This window comes from Lontra canadensis, unplaced genomic scaffold (genome assembly GCF_010015895.1).
Source record: "Lontra canadensis isolate GAN:19392208 unplaced genomic scaffold, GSC_riverotter_1.0 scaffold53, whole genome shotgun sequence".
Lineage (NCBI taxonomy): Eukaryota > Metazoa > Chordata > Mammalia > Carnivora > Mustelidae > Lontra > Lontra canadensis.
The window spans coordinates 668,163-689,298 of NW_022631047.1; the positions used below are offsets into that span (position 1 = coordinate 668,163).

General features: G+C 51.8%; 1 protein-coding gene and 1 long non-coding RNA gene across 2 annotated transcripts; both read left to right on the forward strand.

The window, feature by feature from the left end:
• Window positions 1–7,745: 7,745 nt before the first annotated feature.
• Window positions 7,746–20,338, forward strand: LOC116877626. The gene is made up of 3 exons (XR_004384675.1): window positions 7,746–7,756; window positions 7,933–7,934; window positions 19,319–20,338. It is a non-coding gene; the product is annotated as an uncharacterized LOC116877626 (long non-coding RNA).
• On the forward strand, window positions 10,467–20,328 carry GDF11 (growth differentiation factor 11). The gene is made up of 3 exons (XM_032874389.1): window positions 10,467–10,936; window positions 16,047–16,444; window positions 16,968–20,328. Exons 1-3 carry the CDS (start codon window positions 10,501–10,503, stop codon window positions 17,346–17,348), a joined length of 1,215 nt encoding a protein of 404 aa, XP_032730280.1. The 5' UTR covers window positions 10,467–10,500; the 3' UTR covers window positions 17,349–20,328.
• Window positions 20,339–21,136: the final 798 nt, after the last annotated feature.

Here is a 21,136-nt window from a genome sequence, read left to right on the forward strand (position 1 = left end):
AAAGATGCATACTAAAAAAAGATGCATACTGAAATATTTAAGAGGAAATGTCATATCTGTACTTGCTTTGGAATACTTCACAAAATGATGAAGCAAAAAGCAGAGAGTCTTGGGGCGTCTGGGTGGCTCAGTCGGTTAAGCACCTCTTGATTTTGGCTCAGGTCATGATCTGAGTCGTTAGATTGAGCCTTGCATCTTGCATCAGTCTGCTGGACGTGGGTCCTGCTTAAGATTCTCTCTCTCCCTCTCCTTTTGTCCCTCCCCTGCTGCTAGTGTGTGCATGAACTCTTTCTCCCTAAAAAAATAAAAATAATAAAAATTTAAAAGTTTTTTAAAAAATAAAAAGCAAAGAGACTACGTAATAGGACTATTGAGGACCTAGAAAGCTATGTTGTATTTTGTTGCTGTTGTTGTTGTTGTTGTTGTTTTCAAGCAAACTGTGCCCAATGTGCAGCTCAAACCCATGACCCCAAGTTCAAGAGTTCCATGCTCTACCAACTCAGCCAGCTAGGTGCCCCAAGGTTGGGAATGTCCTAAAGGCAGTGGGGAGTGGTGGGGTGTTTTGGAAAGGGTGAAGGATCTTGGGGTTTGACCTACATTGAAATAAGGGGGTGGTGCCTGGCTGGCATGGGACTTTTTTTTTTTTTCTTGAAGATTTACTTATTTTAGAGAAAGAGAGAAAGCATGATTGGGAGGGGCAGAGGAAGAGAGAGAAAGAATCTCAAGCAGACTCCACACTGAGCATGGAGCCCAGTGCGGGGCTCAATGTCAAGACTCTGAGATCCTGACCTGAGCTGAGATGCTTACATGACTGAACGACCCAGGTGCCCAGACCATGTGACTCTTGATCTTGGGGTCATGAGTTCAACCCCTATGCTGGGTGTGGGGATTACTTAAAAAAAAAAAAAAAAAAAAAAAAACGTGAGGGGCAGCAGGGTGGCTCAGTCATTAAGCATCTGCCTTTAGCTCAGGTCATGATCTCAGGGTCCTTGCTCAACAGGAAGCATGCTTCTCTCTCTCCCACTCCCCCTGCTTGTGTTCCCTCTCTCACTGTCTCTCCCTCTCCTCAAATTAAAAAAAAAAAAAAAAAAACCTGGAAGGAAGGGAAGGGAGATAGGGAGGAAGAAAAAAAAGAAAGGGGAATGAGGGGTGTCTGGGTGGCTCAGCTGGTTAAACATCTGCTTTTGGCTCAGGTCATGATCCCAGGGTCCTGGGATCAAGTTCCTCACTGGGCCCCTTGCTCAGCGAGGAGCCTGCTTCTCCCTCTGCCTGCGACTCCCCCTGCTTCTGCACTCTCTCTCTGACAAATAAATAAATAAATTAAAAAAAAGAAAAAAAGAAAGAAAGGGAAGTGAAAAGCAGGTGGCCCAGAAGATAGTTGAGACATTACAGCTGCCATCCAAGGGAGAGGTAATGAAGGCTGGAACCATGGAAGACAGAGAAGTCTGAGTGGTAGTTCAGAGAGAAAATAAAGGACGAGATGACTGCTTACCTGTGGAGGGGAGAGGAAGTAAGAAAAACCCAAGATGACTCAGAGCTTCTGAACCTGGATGCCCAGAGGAGAAGGTGGCGGTCGCCCAAGGCAGGAGGCCCGAAAGGAGCATCCACGTGGAGATGTCCACCAGGAACTGCGGGTGTGAAACGCAGGAGAGAAGTAGTCAGACTAGAGAGAAAAAGTGCTATCTAAATTCTTAGACAGGTGAGAGCCAGAGCAAGAGAAGGAAACCCAAGAGCTTCAGGGAACACTTACATCTCAGGAACAGGCCGGAGGGGTCAGTAGCCAGGAAAGGAGCGGAAGAGAAAGGAAGGTGTGGAGCTGGCCCCCACACGCTGCTGGGCTGGGGCCGGCATTATACCCATTAGCTCACTTAACCCTTAGGACAATCCTTCAAGATCTGTATGACATGTCCTGTTTTAGAGATGAGGAAACTGAGACTCTGTGACAGGGACTGACAGGCCCAGAAGCCAAGCCAGTAAAGGGCGGTGTTAGAATTGGAACCCAGGTCTCTGAGGGTTCCAAAGCCTGGGTTCTTCCACTCTCTCCTGGGGGCCAAGAGAAAAGAGAACGTCACGACAGGAGGACGGGACAGTGGCCAGGAGCACTGAACAGTATAGAAAGGTCAACTTGAGTGAGAAACAAGAGAAGGTCATCAGATGGTGTGGCCTTCTCCAGGGCGGTGTCAGGGCAGGATCCAGACTCCCTGCTAGGTCCAGGAAGGAAGGAGAGGAAGGTGGAGACATCCAGGTGGGCAAGGGCAGAGCTGAGGTGAATGTCAGGAGCATGGGGGCCTGGGAGAGGAGCAGCAGGGAAAGAAGCTCAGAGCAAACAGCGGTGAGCACAGAGTGGCAGCAGCAGCTCCATCAAGGAAGGGGAAGAAGGAATGGTGCAGGGAAGATGGGAAAGGGTAGGGCCAAGGAGACCCCTGGAGAATAGCCAGTGTGGAGCCAGAAGGGGGAAAAGCCTGCGCCTAGTCAAATTCATAGAGACAGAAACTAGAAAGGTGGTTGCCAGGGGCTGGGTGGATTAGTGATCAGTGGGGTTCAGTTTGGGAAGATGAGAAAGTTCTGGAGATGGATGGCAGAGATAGTTGCCCACCACTGCAATGTACTCTTGAAAATGGTTCCATTGGTAGATTTTATGTCAAATGTATTTTCACACAAACACACACACAAATAGCTCACTCCCCTAGTCTGGAAAATCAGCATAGAGCCCTGTGTCCCTCTGAGCAGGGAAGCAGCTGGCTGGGACCCGGCCCCTCACACCATGTCCTTCAGAGACTCCAGCGCCTGCTCCAAGTGCTTGGCATCCAGATATGCCATCCAGCTGGGCACCTGCCCTGATTAGCTCCTACCCCTGTCCCTTGGGAGCCAGACACTGCCTGCTAGTTAGTGAGCTGGGGTGAGCACCCTTGCCCCTCCCCTGCACCCAAGGCCTTCTGAAGCCCACATCCACACAGGGAGCCCAGCACCTGCTGCATGCATACCTTCTCCCCTCCACCCAGTAGGCCCCTTGCGCCTGCCTCCACCCCACTAGAAGGGGCCGCCTCAGGGATAAGCCTGATAAGTGGATAAGGACCACCCTGGTAGGCTGGTAGGAGAGGGTCCATGACCTAGGAGCTGCCACCTGCAGAGGTTGGGTGGGGGTGGGGTTCAGGAGGAGAGAGAAGGGAAGGGAAGAGCTGAGGACAGCTGGAAGATGCAGGGGAGAATAAGGGAAGGCACAGAAGGGATAGAGAGGGGAAAACAGATGCCTGGGAAAAGGTGGGGAGGAGGAAGAGGGAGGGAGGGGCAGGAGATAGAAAAACCAAAGGGTGACTTAGCACCAAGGCCATCTCTTCACTAGGGAGGGTAGGAAGGGTGATGGCCGGGACTTAAGGTCAGAAGGTTGGGTCTGAATCAGGGAACTGAGATTTTGGGGCACCTGGCTGGCTCATTCGGTAGAGCATGTGACTCTTGACCTCAGGGTTGTAAGTTTGAGCCCCATGTTGGGTGTAGAGATTACTTAAATATAAGAAAAATCTTGGGGCGCCTGGGTGGCTCAGTTGGTTAAGTATCTGCCTAGGGCTCAGGCCCTGATCTCAGGGTCCTGGGATCAAGCCCCCGCTTTGGTTTCAGTGGTGGGCTCTCTGCTCAGCGGGGAGTCTGCTTCTCCAGTTCCCCCTTCCTGTTCTATCTTTCTCTGTCAAATAAATAAACTCTTTAAAAATAATATAAATAAATAGATAAATAAATGAATAAATATCTGGACTCCGCCTCAGTTGACAAGATGGCCAATAGACAGGTTAGGAGGGAGAGCAGTCCTTCCCACCTTGGCCTTGGCCCAGGGTCCCATTTTAAGCCCTAGGGCTCAGCTCTGGTTCCAACCCAACCCCACCCTACCCCTCACTGCTCAGGTTCCCTCCTCAGCACTCTGCCTCTGTCCTTGCCTATCCCTTTCCCTGCTCCTTGGGCCCCAGCCCCTGACTTCTGGCTCCTCATTCTCCCCAACCTTGTCTGGCTCCTGCCTCAGCCTCCTCACTATTGCCTGTGGGGTCAGTCCAGGTGTGCAGCTGGTGAGTGAGAAGGGCAGCAGCCCCATCCCATGGCATCTTTAAGCACAGCCTTGCCCAGGAGGTCAGCTGCTGTGTGGTTCTGATCCGAGCCAGCTCAGGAGGCGGTGGTCTCCTCCTGAGAATCACAGACCCGCACAACAAAGTTTTCCCCTGGGATGGAGCAGATAGGAACATGGCAGTGATGAGAAGAGGCAATATTAGGATGTGGTGGTTACTTCCAGCTCCTGCTCCTTGGGGCATCCATCCATCTGTCCACCCATGCTCCACTGAAAGCCCTAAACATGCTGGGCACTGGGACTCTATGGAGATGAGTGAGACAGGGTTCAACCTTCGAGGTGATTACAACCTTTGGGCACAGACAAAAGTACAGTGTGGGGAAGGCTGTGCCAAAGAGCAGTCCTGGATGCCAGGGGCCACCTGACATAGGTGGGGGAATGCAGCAGAGCACAGAAGGCCTTGGGGAGCACTCACTCAAGCTGTGCACACCGTAGACTCCTCCTTCTGCAAATCGCCTTGCAGTTCAGGGAACTAGAAGTGAGGAGACAGGCAAGGTCTGAGTGGCCCGGGAGGGGGCGGGGGTGAGGTCCTTGGCACTGCCAGTCAGAGTCCAGAGAAGTCTTTTCTGCTCTCACATTACTAATTTCTGGTTCCCATTCCCAGACCTCAGCCAAATCTTCTGGCCACCCACACACCCTCACCATTGCTACACAAATACACACACACACACACACACACACCCCTCACTTGGCAACAACCTTGATTTTCACTGCCCTGCACTCTCTCCTGGACATTAGCTTCCCTCTAGGCATTCCTGACTCCAGCTCCCTTCCCCTGGCAGCCCACATCAGACTTTGTCACCTCTGTGGTGCAGAGGCCTCCCAGCGTTTTGAAGTCCCTGGAGAATGAGAAGCAGGCTTTGGGCTCAGACCTGTCCTTTCCCTTGACCAGTAGGTGCCTCCTCCTGGCCAAACTGGGCATGGGGACAGCCTTGACGACCACCCCCAGCAGGACCCCATGTTGGGCCTGGGCCTGGAGAGGGAGCAATTGGTAAGAAAGAAAGAGGGGAGAGGCCTGGGGAGACTGAGTGAAGGTGGGAAACAAGGTACACCTGTGGAGTTCAAGGGCTGGGCCTGCCCTAAGAGGATAAGGGAAGCTGAGGGCGGCAGGCAGGGCAGTCTTCCGGAAGGCCCAGGGCAAAGGAAGGTGTGACCCCAAATGATTCTGAGTTCCCCCAGTTGTACTCCACCTCCACCACCTACCCCCCAGATACAAGCTCCTTGACGCCCTCTGTCTGACCTGCAACCCCTCTTCGAGAGCCTGGGGGTTAAGGAGTTTACCAGGCCTGCTAGGAAATCCAGCAGGATAATTATAGGATTTCCAGCGTGGTGTGCAAGAGGACGGTAATTACACAGTGAGGTCCTCTCTGGGGGCTTCAGGATTTGTGGGCAGAGACCTGGGAGGGGTCCATTCCACTAACATTCCAGCCTTAGCCCAGAATAGCCTCTCCATACCACATTCCCAAAGGCTCAGGCTGGGAGGGCAGAGGAAGGGTGAAGCAAGCCTGGTAGGGAAACCCCTCAGCAGCTTCTCAATGACCCCAGGCCCTCCCCTCCTTGGGAAGACCTGCAGTGCCAGGGAATGAGCCACTGATCCTAGAAATAGGGACTTCAGGAGGAAAAAGAGAAAAGATGCCATTAGGGATACCAAGTTGCAGCCCACTGGCCCAGTTCTGGACAGTGCAGTTTGGGTGTGCGGGGTGGTCTGCGGGGTGGGGATGCATGGTAACAGGAGCCCCTCCTCCGTACTGAGATTCCCCAGTTCTGGGGTCTGCTGCTCTGAGAGCAGCCCAGGTGTCTCTGGCCTTGAACCCTGACGACCAGTTCCCAAGACCTATAGTTCCTCTGCCTGAGGATGGAACTGACCCTTTACCCGAGGCTACACAAGCCTCTCTTCCTTCCAGTAGCTCCTGAAACCTCATTCCCTCTCCCTGGGACACCTCCTGCTTCTCTCCTGGCGACTCGAGGTCTTCCAACCCTAACGCCTTCTCTTAGGTCCAGACCCACATTTGCTATGAACCAGTCAGGACCTTGAAGGAGGCGGGCCTTGAAGGTTGCCTGGGTAACGCCGGGGGGGGGGCACCCCGGTGGAAGACAGTTGCCCGGGAGACCAGCACAGTGGGCGGGGCCCTAAACCCCAGTTAGCTTGTATTGGGATGAGAAAAGATCTAAAGGTCCAGATCTCTCCCAGCTCCTTTCTATGAAGCCTGCAGGGCACCCCCTTGGGAACTGGGTCTAGGGCAGCTGGAAGTCCGAAGCTCCCGAAAGAGACCTCCCAGGGATTAGTTCCAGCAACTCAGGGAAACCCAACAGTAACCAAACCTGAGGGAATTAAGGAAAGAAGCAAGATGTAGGAGGGGATGGAGAGAGGAGCAAGGCTTAATGCATTTTGATATAGAACTTCTTGGAGTAGAAATCTAAAGAAGTATGCAAAACCAGTTTTAGTCCCACCTCCAAGAAGCTAAAATTCCGGATTCTACCACCAGATGGCAGTCTTGCCCACTCAATGGATTAAGTCCAGTCCTGGAACTAGTGCGGACGAAGCGGGGAGGTGGAAATCCTCTGTCTCACAAGTTGTTCCTGACTCTTGCTCTCTGGCATTTGGCAGACACCCATAACTCTTCATGACCATAAATACCCAGTTTTCTCTCCCCAACCCAGCTCTCACCAGATCCAGTTAACAGGATTCATTCATTCTTCATTCAAAGGAGCTAAGGAACACTTTGGTGGAAAAATTTCCTGCTCTCTCGGGTCCCACTCACAGTGTAAGGGTGATAAGCTGGGGTAATAGTAATGACTAACTCATTTAGGGTTGCATGTCAGGAAAAAAAGGAATTGCATATCGGGCAGTTAATCCTCATAACCTTATGAAAAAGGTACTAGGTACTATATTGTTATCCCCTTCAAGGCATACAGAGCCAAGTTCGCACTGCCAGAAATGTGGGAGGGCTGGACCTTGAACCCAGACAGCCTTGTTCTGGTTTGGAAGCTAGAGTAACTTCCATACCACACAGAATGGTACAGATGTAGCTAGGAAGAAGATCTACTCCGGGCTTGGGAGTTAGCAACGGATTCCTGGAAGACACATGTCCAAAATCTCGTCTATACTGAGACCTGAAGAAAGAACAAATTTGGCCAAGATACTGGGGAATGGGGGCAATGGAGGTAGGAAGGGGTGTTGTTCTAGGAAGAGAAAACTTATGCGAAGATTCAGAGATGATCAAGAGAAAGAAGATGAAGTCTACCTCTAGGTTTCTGGTCTGGATGATTGTCATTCAGTAAAATGAAAATGTGCCTCAGCAAGATGGGGCACATTTTCGGGGGAGAGAAGGAGTTCTCGGATTATCATATTTAATCCATGATGTTTGAGGTGCCTTGGGACATCCAGATGGATATCAAAGAGGCATCTATCTGGCATGGAGTTTGTTTGCTTTGTTTGTTTGTTTTGTTTTGTTTTGTTTTTTAAGATTTTATTTATTTAGTTGACAGACACAGCAAGGGAACACAAGCAGGAGCGGGAGAGGGAGAAGCAGGCTTCCTGCTGAGCAGAGAGCCCCATTCAGGGCTCAATCCCAGGACCCTGGGTTCATAACCAAAGCCTAAGGTGGACACTTAACAACTGAACCACCCAGGAGCCCCTGGCTTGGAGTTTTGGCTTGTACACTGTTTATCTAGTGTTCTGTCCAGTCTAAATGTTTCCTGAGAAAATTTGTCTTTGCATCTATCATATCACCTACCATTAGACACACACTTGGTGAGGAAGTGAAGGCTGAGCCACTGACTCCATGGAAGGAGAAGGAGGTGACACCACCTCTGCTCTCAAGGAGTTTGCAATTTTGCTGAGGAAATGACATCAGAGAAATGTTTTGGAGAACAGGCTATGCCAGAATATGTGGTAAAGGCAGTTGTTACTCTAAGAAATCAGAAAGGAAAGAAAAGAATCATAAGAAAGAGCCCACGGGGGCGCCTGGGTGGCTCAGTGAGTTAAAGCCTCTGCTTTCGGCTCAGGTCAGGATCCTGGGGTTCTGGGATGGAGCCCCGCATCAGGCTCTCTGCTCAGTGGGGAGCCTGCCTCCCCCAGCAGCCTCCCATCTGCCTCTCTGCCTACTTGTGATCTCTGTCAAATAAATAAATAAAAATCTTAAAAAAAAAAAAAAGAAAGAAAGATCCCATGAAGGCCACTATTGATTGATTATTATGTAATCCTCACAATTAGTTGAGGGGGACAATGTGATGCTCATTTTATAGACGAAGAAAGGTGATGAAATGTTGAAAGACCCATGTCTTGGTCCAAAGCAAGGGAGAGAACCCGCTGTCTAAATTTATTGCATTGTGCTGTGGTCTTAGTTCCTGTACTCCACAGAGATGTTCATCTCTTCAAAGCTCCCCAGCTTGGTCTTCCTGATCCCTACCCAACCTTCCTTTCTCATACCCGAACCTCCAGTTTCTTTCCTCATTTCACTCCAGCTCCCCAACCCAACTTTGTCCTTTTTTTTTTTTTAAGATTTTATTTATTTATTTGACAGAAAGAGAGAGAAGCAGCACAAGCAGGGGGAGCAGCCAGCAGAGGGAGAATCAGGCTCCCTGCTGAGCAGAGAACCATGCCCTCCCCCCAATCCCAGGATCCCAGGACCCAAGCCAAAGGCAGACACCCAATCGACTGAGCCACCCAGGCACACACCCCCAAACATGTTCAATCTATTGGTTGTCTATTGATCTCCAAGGCTTTGGACTCCAGAAATCAGCCTAGAGAAACTGAGGACTGGGAAGAGGACTCCAGAACCAGAAGTCAAGTACCTCGGGAGCATTTTAACACTCTTCCACTCTGCCCTTTGGCTGTACCCAGGGTCACACCTGGAAACTAGAGCTGGTCCCACAAATAGGTTTCTCCCTTTGTAACTTGCTGTCTGCAACTCAGGCATCTGAGGGAAGACCTCTCTCTCATTTTCACCCCTACAATTACAAGAGCCTTCTCAGACTTCTAAGACCCTCCAGATGCAAAAGTATAACTAGGAATTCAGAGGTCCGCAAGCATAGTGGTCTCCAGCCTGCTTCCTCCTCCCACCACCCCCCTCAGTGGCCCCCAGTGGTCCCTTGTTCCTGCTTTTTCTCCTTTTCCAGCCTACTGGCTCCCTTATCCCTCAATTTCAGATCACGCTCTTCCCAGCTCTAAGACTTGCTCTTGTCTCAGGGCTTCCCACCACTTCCCCACATGCTCCGATTATCTCTGGCCTCCTTCTCTCCTTGTATTCCTTGCTAACCCCCATGTCCCATCCTTCCATCTGTTCTGAGCTCCCAATGAGCCCAGCCTGATGCTGCCCTCCAGGGCTTCTTTAAACATTTTCTTTGGGCTACCTCCAGTAGCTGGGGCTCCTCTGGGCTCAAATTCCCCACTTTCTCCCCCTCAGGCTCTCCATACTCCCACCAAGTGACCCTGTCACTGTGCTGTCTCTCCTCTCCTCAAAAGTCTGTCTTTTCATCTCTGCCTTCCCCTGATCTTCTGTGTCTGCCTCCTCAGGGGCTCCCTTGGCATCTCCCAAGCCTTCTCTTCTTGATTTCTCTCCCTCTCTTTCCCAGGACTCTGGTCTTTGTCCCATCAGTTTCTCTGTCCCTGTTCCCATATCTCTGCACTCCTGACCTCTTGTGATCAGGCTCTGTGGACCTCCATCCCTTCTCCTGTCTAGCCATACCTCTCTTCTCCCTCTGGTCTCTCTCCCCTGTCTTTGTCCCCGATTCTCTCCCTGTAACTCTCCCACTAGTTTATACCAGTCTTTTTCCTTCTCTGTCTCTGTCTCTCTCCAGCTAAGTCTCTCCTCTGTCTTCTCTCATCTGACTCTCTCTTATCCCCCCTTTGTCTCTCTCTCTCTCCTCTTCCTCCTGCTTTACCTATCTCTGTGTCTCATCTGTCTCTTGCCCCTTTATCTCTCTGTCTCTCCTTGGGCTCTCTGACTCTTACTTTCTCTCTCTATCTCTCCTTTCCTCTCCCTCACCCCGGTATCTCCCTCTTCATCTCTCTCTGGGCCCTCGCTCCCTCTCTCTCTCCCTCTCTCTCTCTCTCTTTTCCTCGGCTCTCTCCGGCTCCCTCTCTCGCCTCGGATGACAGCGCTGCCTCTTTTGTTGGCTCCGCAGCCAATCGCGGCCGCTGACGACACGGGGGCCGGGGCTATAAAGGGCCTGGCCCGGGCTCGGGCCCCCCCAGCCGCCCGCCCCGGCCGCCCGCCCGCCCCGCCCGCGCGCCCGCCGCCCCCGGCCCCCCCGGCCCCCCCTCGGCCGGGCAGCCCCCAATCCCGCGCCGCCCGGACCCCCTCCTCCTCCCTCCCTTCTCCCTCCGCCCCCTCCCTGCGGGACTCCGGCGTCCCCGCCCCCCAGTCCTCCCTCCCCTCCCCTCCAGCATGGTGCTCGCGGCCCCGCTGCTGCTGGGCTTCCTGCTCCTCGCCCTGGAGCTGCGGCCCCGGGGGGAGGCGGCCGAGGGCCCCGCGGCGGCGGCGGCGGCGGCGGCGGCGGCGGGGGCCGGGGGGGAGCGCTCTAGCCGGCCGGCCCCGTCCGTGGCGCCCGAGCCCGACGGTTGCCCCGTATGCGTGTGGCGGCAGCACAGCCGCGAGCTGCGCCTGGAGAGCATCAAGTCGCAGATCCTGAGCAAACTGCGGCTCAAGGAGGCTCCCAACATCAGCCGCGAGGTGGTGAAGCAGCTGCTGCCCAAGGCGCCGCCGCTGCAGCAAATCCTGGACCTACACGACTTCCAGGGAGACGCGCTGCAGCCCGAAGACTTCCTGGAGGAGGACGAGTACCACGCCACCACCGAGACTGTCATTAGCATGGCCCAGGAGAGTAAGTGGGCGGCGGGGCGCGAGTAGTGGGGTGCTGGCTCGGGGAAAGTGAGCGCCTCCCGCTCCGAAGCGGGGCGCTCCCGGCTGCTCCGGCCCAGAATCTTTTTCTGCGAAAACTTGACGGATTGGGGAGCGGGGGCTGCTCCATAGAAGTTTTTCGAGCTTGGAGATGGCCGCGGAGTTGTGTGCACCCTCCGTTCCCCGAGGTGGGACAGCAAACAGTGAGAGGGTTCCGAGATACCGCCTCCCACCCGGGTGTTCAAAAAAGACCCGTGTTGCGGGGAGTCTGGGGAGGCTAGAGCCCAGTCGCAGCGGAGTGGAAGGGGCAGCAACTCAGTCCTGAAGGGCCATGGAGGAGAGGCTGGAGCACAGAATCGGGACGCTTCGGGACCCCCACGGTCCCAGGCGGGCTGCAGAGCTGTCTGCTACCGGTGCCCTTGGCATCAACTCTCCGCCCCTTCCACCTCTGGCTCCGCAACGCGCCCACCGGGCTGCCTAGAACTGAGTGCTCTTCTCCCTCTAGCAGGAACGAGGTCCCTCCCAGAGCCCAGTGTCTCTCCTCGCAGCCCAGCTGGCACCCATTTCACCAGAGCCCTTCTGACACCCGGTCTCCCAGGGCTGGGAAAGCTGTACTTTCTTGGTACTGACCGGGCTCAGAGAACTCAACTCCATTGCACTGGGGTTGAGGGCACCCGTTCGGCTACACTAAGCTTATCATTCCTTTCCCTATTCGCCTGCCCCTACTCAAAACTGGACTTGAGGAGAGAGAGGGAGACCTAGGGAGAAAAAGAAATCGATAAGGAGGGAGGGGGAACCCAGGCATTCAAGCTCCTGGCCAAACGGAAGATGAACATGTTAATAGACTTGAGCTGCTTTGAAATTTTATGGCCTGGAAAATCCAGGCCAACACCCCCCCACCCCACCCCCAGCTCTCCCTAGGGTCAGATGACTCCCTTTCCCCTCCCCCACTGAGGTCCCTTCACCCCTTCCCTGCTCCAACTCCAGGGAACCAGGCCCTCTCTTACTCCCTAGTGGTTTGGCAAAGTCGCTCCCCCACTCCATAGTTCAGTTTTATGGCTCTGAACAGAAGAGGGGGGGACTGGTTTATTGGCACATGGGTCATAAAAAGCTGGGGGCTGAGGTGGACTCCTAGTGGCCCACTCCCATGGGAGAGGCACAGGAACCCAGGTGTGCATCTGTGAAGCTGAGTGCCTCATACTGCCAACCAGTTTCTCTGCAGACCCTAACTCCACAATACTTGGCTAGGCTGATAAAGAAAAGAAAACCCCAAGGACTAGAAAACTTGCTGAGGGTTGTGGTGGTGGTGAAAGCCTGGGATCTGTCTAGGTTCCTCAGTCTCCCTTGTGTTCTTTTTTTTTTTTAAGATTTTATTTATTTGACAGACAGAGATCCCAAGTAGGCAGAGAGGCAGACATAGAGAGAAGAGGAAGCAGGCTCCCCACTGAGCAGAGAGCCTGATGCGCGGCTCTATCCCAGGGTCTGGGATCATGACCTGAGCCGAAGGCAGAGGCTTTAACCCACTGAGCCACCCAGGCGCCCCTCCCTTGTGTTCTTAAGGTTTCTGCTTTATAGAAGCTAGGGTCAGTCTAAGATTGACTGAGTGCGGGGGGTGGGGGTGGAGATTCTATGAAACAGTTGTGGAGGAATTCTGAAGAAGAGTATGCTGGAAGAAGATGAAGGGTACAGAGGAAAAACACACTCTGGTCTGTGTGGTTTGGTGTGTATGTGGAGTTTCAGAATGGGTGATGGACTTATGGACTTCCCCTTGTCTCTTTCTATCCTTAGCATCCCTTAACCAAGTGGCTTGAGCCCAGAGTTAGCCCTCAGAATGGGGATGCAGGGAGTGAGCACACTCTGCGTGCATGGATCAGACTTTGCAGGTTAGGTTGGGGGGGACCAGGAAGGACACCAGTAGGTGGGGTTCTACCCCAACTTCCGCCCTCATTCTACTTCAGGACTTGGATAACTAGGGAACTGGGTCTCCAGCCAGGTATTGTACGTCCCCTTTAAGAGCCAAGCTGAGCTCTTTTGAGAGGGAGGGGGAGCGGAGGGGAAGGGAGGGAGAGAGGGGAAAAGGAAAAAGAGACTTTTATAGTCTAATCCCCAGGGACCCGCTTTAATAAGAGACTTGTGCTCTGCTAATCGGGGGAGGTGTTTGTCAGCAGAGATGGCCTCCGCTCCCCTCCCCCTTCCTCCCCTCCCCCAGCACTCAGCCCTGGACCCCAGCCCCCACCTCTCCTAGGCTGCAGTGCCTGCCCTAGTTCCCTCCACCCTCTCAGGCTCTCCCACCCCAGCCTTCATCCTGGGAACCCAGCCCCCTTGCCCTTCTGGGAGCCAAGCCCAGCCCCTCAGTTTCTCTCTCCTTTCCTACACCAAGAGGCCCCTGCCCTCTCAGCCCAACCTCCTGCCCCTAGGCCTTCCAGCCTGGGTATGGAGAGTATGTAGGGGGTTGAGGGGGGACGCCATAGAGGAGGAGGTGGTGAGCTGCGAGGGGGTTGGGCTTTTGCTGAAAATAGTGCAATGACCTCTCTCCAGACCAGCACCGCCTACTAAACCTGACCTGCTGCCTGCCACCAACCCGATCAATCCAACACAGATGTGGCTCCTTCCCCTCCCCTTGGGAGCTGGGCCTATATGTGTGTGTTGGGGACTCTCTCAAGCTTCTTGTTTCCCTCTGTGGCACTACCTGCTTCTTCTTTGTTCCTCTCTCTGTATCTTTCTATCCTTTCTCTTTACCCCACAAGGCTTAGCTACCTTCCTTCTTTCACTTTTTATCCCTGGTCTACTCCTTTCACATTGCCCCTTCTCTCCCAATATTCAACTCCCAAGCTTATTTCTTTCGCCCCACCATGACCTTTCTCTCTCCCTTCCTTCTCTCTTCCAGTTCTCTTGACTATCTCTTCCAACCTGCCTTCATCACTAACAGTCTCTTCTCTATTCTTACCTCTCTCACCACCTCCAGTCTCTATCCTGTCTCTTCCCCTTTCCCTTTCATTCTCCATCCATCTTGGCCTCTTGTAGTACCAACTGTCCGCACATTCCCTGGGAGAGAAGTGCATGCTGAGTCCCTGGGGTAGGGTTGAGGGACTCTGAAGAAACCAAAGACTTAGAGGGATGGGGCCTTAATGTCCAATCCCCTAGGTCAGCTTAGGTAGGGGAGTATGCTTAGAGCTTACAAAACTAACAATAATCCAGCATTTATTGAGAAGCTACTACTATTTTCATTCTTTGTTTAATGCTCAGCACTCCTATGAAACAAGAATTATCATCTGTATCACTGAGACTGTTGGGTTGGAAAGGTCAGATACATGTTAATGAGGAGTCGAGCAGTGACTGAACCCACTTTGTAGTCTAAGAACAGTGTTTAGATGCCAGGAAGAACTTTTAGGCATTTGCCTGTATATTTTAAGATTTGGAGGTAAGGGGTTTCATTCAGCATGCATTTACTAAACACTGCTTGGTAACATGGGAGACACTAAAGCTATAATGGTGAGTAAAACAGAGTATTGACAAGTGTCCACGCTTGTGGAGATTAGTAGCTAATAACGAATACAGGTGGGAAAATAAGACAACCCTATGAAATTAGGCACAATAGCCCCATCTCACCAGCAGTTTCCCTGCCCCAGCTACTCTCCTAATTCTCCTAATCTCTGAATCTCCACTCCCTGAATCCTCCCTCATTGTGCCAGCATTGCAGCTCCAGCAGGTGGATAACTGGGAGGACTACCAGTGCCCTGGAACCTCAGAGAAGAACCAAGGGAAAGGAAGCTACCAGAGGAAATGTGTGTCTCATTCCTGAATATATGAAGATCATTGAGCACTTGCCTCCTCATCTCACTTGGAGGATCCTCCTTCTCCTGGGGTGGGGGAGTGCTGATGGGAGACAACAGATGCTAAGTCCTCCATGATTACACAGAACTCAAGACCTGGAGTGATACATAAGGGCTGGACTTCCTGATCATACTTACATAGCTCTGGAAGCTCATTCCTGACTCTTGTTCTCTCAGTCTATTTAGAGCGAGAATGGATATTCCTGTCCAGTGGAAACATGATTTAGGGCATTTCCAACTGACTTAAGAGATTAGAAAGGGAAACCCAGAGGACCTGAAATGGAAGCAGTGGCAGATGCTGAGAATCAGCCTTTTGACCCAAGAAGGGTCAATTTCTGGTCTAGAACAAGATGTAATGGGCCAAAATGTAAAGTTGGGATGTTAAACCTTTGTAAAGACTTACTGGCACTGGACTGAGAAACCAAAGGAAGCTCAGGGGAGAAAAGAAGACATTGCAGTTGATCTGATGTGTTGAATATTATTTCTGAAGCTTTGGGCAATGGGCGTAAACAACATGGAGGTAGTTTTTCCCTTCCTTAAAAACTGAGGCAGTAACGGTGATAAGTTGGAGGAAACACCTGAGGAAACTTGTTCTCAGGATTAAAGGGACTGGGGAGTCAGATATACAAGAGTCAGCACTTGAGTTGATCCATTCTTCTGAGTGTATTGTTTCTGGCAGGAATGGTTTAAGAAGCCTAGATCTGGATTCTGGCTTACCTCATGAAATACATTTAGCCCCTGCTCCCTATCTGGACCCTGGTTACCCACTCTTGAGACATCTGGTTGGGGGTGGGGGTTGTACCAAGGCTTCACCTGGCCACCACACAAAACAGGGCAGAAATGGGGCAAGGCGACCTGAGAAGAGCAGGTGTGATGAGGTTTGGCTTCTATGAAGAGCATCAAAGTTCTGAAAAATTTGGAGCCCTACATGCTGGGGGAATGGAAGGCTGCAGGTGGGAGGGGATATCCCTAATAACTGTCTGTGCAGGTTATCTATAGACCGGGGCCTATGTATTAGGACAAATGGACTAAGGAATGGATGCATATCAGAAAGCCCTGATAGAAACATCATCCTATAGGGAAAGAGAGGAGGCGCTGTTCTGAGTACCAGTGACACAGTAGTCAACAAGACAACACGAGAGAAGGGTAAAGAACTGGAAAACTCAGGCTGAGTCGTTCAAGTTGCCAGTGCCACCCAGGGCTGCTGACGCCCTTCACAAACACCCTTTGCTGATGCTGTGCCCCCTTCTCTCTTATCAGCGGACCCTGCGGTGCAGACAGATGGCAGCCCCCTCTGCTGCCATTTCCACTTCAGCCCCAAGGTGATGTTCACAAAGGTACTGAAGGCCCAGCTGTGGGTGTATCTACGGCCGGTGCCCCGCCCAGCCACAGTCTACCTGCAGATCTTGCGACTGAAACCCCTAACTGGGGAAGGGACTGCAGGGGGAGGGGGCGGAGGACGGCGTCACATCCGAATCCGCTCACTCAAGATTGAGCTGCACTCACGCTCAGGCCACTGGCAGAGCATCGACTTCAAGCAAGTGCTACACAGCTGGTTCCGACAGCCACAGAGCAACTGGGGCATCGAGATCAACGCCTTTGATCCCAGTGGCACAGACCTGGCTGTTACCTCCCTGGGGCCGGGAGCTGAGGGGCTGGTGAGCAGGGAGCCTGAGATGGTGCCAGATATGTATAACCTGGCCCTGAGGAGGTGGGATGTTGGAAAAGGTAGACCAGGAATGAGAAGGGGCTGGGCACCAGCGTTATTTCTTTGGGGCCAGGAGCTGATTCTAGAGGAGCAGTTTTGGGGGTGCAGATAGGGTGGGGAGTGGCAGCTATCACTTTTCAGATACAAGCCAGGCAACAGGTGGAAACTGGATTTGGGGTCGTGTTAATGGGAGATCCAAGAAAACACAAAAATGGTCTGTTGATGAAGCCTGGGGCCAAGGGGGCGATCAGGGTGAGGTTGCCAGGAGAATATTAGGGGTGAGTTGAAGGAGACATAGCTAGCTTGTGAGAAAAGTGAGTAGAAGATAGGGCTGGAAATAGGAGCAGGGGAAAAGCTGAGAAGGCGACTGTCTCTGTTCTGATGCCCCTGTTCAGGGGCAGATGAGAAAGGAAAGGGAGTAGGTGCTCTTCGAGTCTCTTATCACATCTCTTTCTCCTCTCCCTCACCCCCAGCATCCTTTCATGGAGCTTCGGGTCCTAGAGAACACAAAACGGTCCCGGCGGAACCTGGGCCTGGACTGCGATGAGCACTCGAGTGAGTCCCGCTGCTGCCGATATCCCCTCACAGTGGACTTTGAGGCTTTTGGCTGGGACTGGATCATCGCGCCTAAACGATACAAGGCCAACTACTGCTCTGGCCAGTGCGAGTACATGTTCATGCAAAAGTATCCGCACACCCACTTGGTGCAACAGGCTAATCCAAGAGGCTCTGCTGGGCCCTGCTGTACTCCCACCAAGATGTCCCCAATCAACATGCTCTACTTCAATGACAAGCAGCAGATTATCTACGGCAAGATCCCTGGCATGGTGGTGGATCGCTGTGGCTGCTCCTAAGGTGGGGAACAGAGGATGCCTCCCCCATAGACCCTACCCCCAGACCCCCAGCCCTGACCCCCCAACCCCCAGACCCTAGAGCTCCCTCCACCTCTTTCCATGAACATCACACCTTGTTCCCTGCCCAAGCAGTGTGCAATACAACAGAGGGAGGCAGGTGGGGACTGACGGGTGAGGGGTTTGGGGAACAGGGGGAAGAGGGGGCATGGTCAGGTGGGGAGTGTTTGAGGTTTGCAGGTGAGAAGGTTTGGCAAGAAGACAGAGAGACGTAGAGACAGAGGTAGAGCAGAGGGATAGAGACAGAGGAACAAAAAGAGCAGCAATGAGAAGGCAAAGGGAGAGAGAGGCAGAAGAGACAAGAGATCAGGCAGAGGTAAATGATGAGAAAGAGGCTGAAATGGAGTAATAAGAGAAAGCCCCACACCCAGCCTCCTTTCTTCCACTGGCAAAGTGAGGGGCTTGGTATAGTTTGGGGAGATCCCCTGACTACCATTCTCATTAGGAGGAAATCAAAAATCCATTCTTAGCTTCTTCCCTTTCTCCCTCCAACAGTGGCCAGGGAAGGGAAGTGAGGGCAGGGGCAAAAGTAAGGATTTGGGAATTTTATTTATTTATTTATTGTGACTTTTCATTTTTTGGTATTTGGCTTTACTGAAATAGAAGGGCCCCTGCCCACTGTGCCCCATTTCTCCCTTATTCCCCAAAGCCCTGTTCTCCCTCAATGCCCACCTACTTAAGCACTTGTATAAAGCCTCCAGGGTTGGGAATGGGAGCAGAGGGCAAGAGGGCTAATACATGAAATTTTCCAACCCATAATTACCCAACTTGACCTTCCTGAGCCAAATGGGTTGAACTAAATTCCAGCAGTCACAGAAACAGTATGAGGTTAGGGTTTAGGAGCTGGGGGTGGGGGGGAAGGGGAGGGGAGAGCCCTCAACATCCAGGATCTATGAGAGCCACTAAACTTACCCTCAGATCCAACCTCATAGTCCTGAGTTATTTAGCCAGAGGGTGTGGCCCACATATGCCCGAATTCCCCCCAGCCAAGAGAGACCAAAGAGCCTGTGGAATACCCCTACTCCCAGCCTCTATCTTCAGGTCAATAGAGTATAGAGATCCCAGAGTCCCAGGTCTGGGAAGGGTTAGGAGGGGTCAAGAAAGGAGTAGTAAGGAGATTAAAGGTTACAGGGCATTTGAATCCAAATCACTGCTCTGGGCTAGGGAATAGAGCCAGCAGACCAAGATGGAAGGGATTCCAGAGGGGGGACATTTTAGTTCCCCCAACCCCAAAGCTCAGGGTGGAAGCGGGGAGAGCAAGGGAGCAGAGTGTCTATAATTATTTTTATCTTTTATTTTTGGAATCTAGCAGTACCTGGCAGCAGGGAGGGAACAATACAGTGGGGAAGGGAAAAGCATCTGACAAGGCCAGTTAGAGCAGAGGACTGGAAGGATGGAGACTCCCTGGTTTGGAAGGCTAGGAAGCAGGCAAGGACTGGTCACCACTCCCAGTCACTAGCTAGGCCTATTCATCCCCCCCACAATCCTGACCCACCATCCTCTGGACTCACTGTGCCTCAGTTTCTTCCCCTCGATGGAATGAGAAATAGCAGCACCCGCCACAGCCAAGAGATGAATTCTGAGCACTTACCACGGGCACTTTATGGACATAAAATACCTCTCGCTGTGGGACAGATAACCAGGGCACCAGAGCAGTGGTGAAGAGATGTGAGGCTTATAAGAGTCACAGGCTTCAGAGTACAAGTTCCCCTCTGCCTCCCAGATGGACAGTGCCTGAAGCTAAGGAGTTGAGATATCTCCTGATCCACACCCTACCCATACCTCACCACCAGACCTCTTGGCTCTGGGCAAGAGCCTAGAGGATGTCAAGAGAGGAGGTCCGGAACCTTCAGCAAAACTGCCACTCTTAAGTAGAGCCTGCAGTTATGGGTCTGATGCAAACAGTACTAAAGCCTGACCTGGAAGGCTTGTTCTTCCCAAGAGTATGACTCTCCTGTCTGGCCCAGATGGTGGAAGGGGCAAAGGTATGTGACCACCCTTGGGAAGGTGATGTTGGTGAGCTTTAGTATCTTATTCCCATTCCCATTGTGAAAAACTAAGATGAGGTATTTTGGTACAGGAATGGGCAGGGGCTGTTAAGCGTTTCAACTTGCCTCCCATGTAACAGCTAATGCTAGCCCCCAGCCCCTCCTCTCTGGCCCTGTTCTTCCATCCCTCCTTCTACCCCAACCTTGGAGAACAAGATACACCTGACCATCAACAAACACCATTCACATTCCCTTGGTTGAAGGAGAGGAACAGAGAACAGAAGATGCCTCCTCCAAGATCAAATGCTCATGTCTCTTGATCTTGGCACAGGGTGGGGGTTGGACAATAAACATCAGGTGACTTCTCTCTACAAATTCTAGAGAGCTGGAGCATTAGACTTGGGGGACACCTACAATATCCCCCTTTAACACCACCAAATAAAGACCTTTGTCGGGGTGGGGGAGGGTCTTTTTCTTCTGAACATAAATTATGAGTCAAAGTCTCATTCCATTGTCCTCCTCACCCCCAAGAGGCATGGGGTAAAGAGGCTTGGGTGCACAGTTCAGCAACCTAGTGGGAACTAGCAACCCCTCTCCCACTTTATGATGTGTGTGGACCTGGCCAGTGCCCCTCTGATCATTAGTAGTGTAATTATTATTTACTTTGTGTATTTGTTACACCATGTGTGTGATTGCCTTTGTTTGTTAAGGGTGACTGAGGAGTATGGGGGTGACAGGGGCATTGGAATGCCGGGAAAGGACTTCTTCACTGAGATCAAGGCTTCCTGGAGGGAACCATTGCAAAAAGGCCATCAGGCAGTTTTCAAGTTATGTGACAGAGGGCAAAGATGGCCATAGGGTGCTCTGAGTTTTGGGATGGTCACATGACACAATCCAGCACTTGAACCTGAAAAAAATAAATAAATAAAAGCAAAGAGTTTAGAATTCAGTGATGAAATCTTCTCCCTAACCAAGCGCTACATTTATACCTTGGAGACCAGGAACAAATGAGGATCTGAGAGGGGATGAAACCCTTTTGTTCAAAGAATAAGAACACGGGGTTCTGGAGCAAGAAAAAAACACTAAGTGTATTTGGGATGAGGGTGGGAACATACAGTCCAAGGGAGGAAGGGCAGACAATGGGAAAGGGAGGGGACCTAGAACAACTCTTCTCAGGAAAACTTGATCCAAAACAGTCTCAAAGATTACCAAAACCCTCTCCCAGCCTCCACATAACAGAATCTAAAAGTTCTCTTAAGATGATCTAGCTAATGTCAGTCCCATTCTTACAGAGTTCCCTTAACTAAGTTTCACCAAAATCCACAAACCAAACCAACATAGCCAATCAAATTGTAAATGTACCAACATGGTTAAGCATCTCAAATGGTCTGATTTCCCCATAAAAATGTCTTCTGTGTAAAACAAAAGAATCTTGCCTAACTCACATTTGGGGGGGGGGGGGGGAAAGCTTCTGTCACAGTGACCTGATCCACGATGGGGGCCAGGGTCACTGTGGGATCAGTGTGCCACCATATTTTCCCTGCCCTGTCAGTTCTGTCAGTAGACGGACACCACCTCAGGCCAACTACAAGAGTGAGGTTGAGAGATGATCAACGTGCTACATACGGTATCTTCCCAAGGAATTGTCTTATCTACACCTACTCTTAGCTTTTCGCTTGAGCTAAAAATAGGTTTTCTCCCTCACTGCTCATTGTTTCCTATGTTGAAAGGACACCCAGAAGA

Excerpts from the sequence above, each read along its gene's own strand:
- GDF11 (XM_032874389.1), top strand. The coding sequence starts at position 10,501 with ATGGTGCTCGCGGCCCCGCTGCTGCTGGGCTTCCTGCTCCTCGCCCTG. Across the intron at positions 10,937-16,046 it reads CATTAGCATGGCCCAGGAGA|CGGACCCTGCGGTGCAGACA; the intron begins GTAAGTGGGCGG and ends CTCTCTTATCAG. Across the intron at positions 16,445-16,967 it reads GGCCGGGAGCTGAGGGGCTG|CATCCTTTCATGGAGCTTCG; the intron begins GTGAGCAGGGAG and ends CCTCACCCCCAG.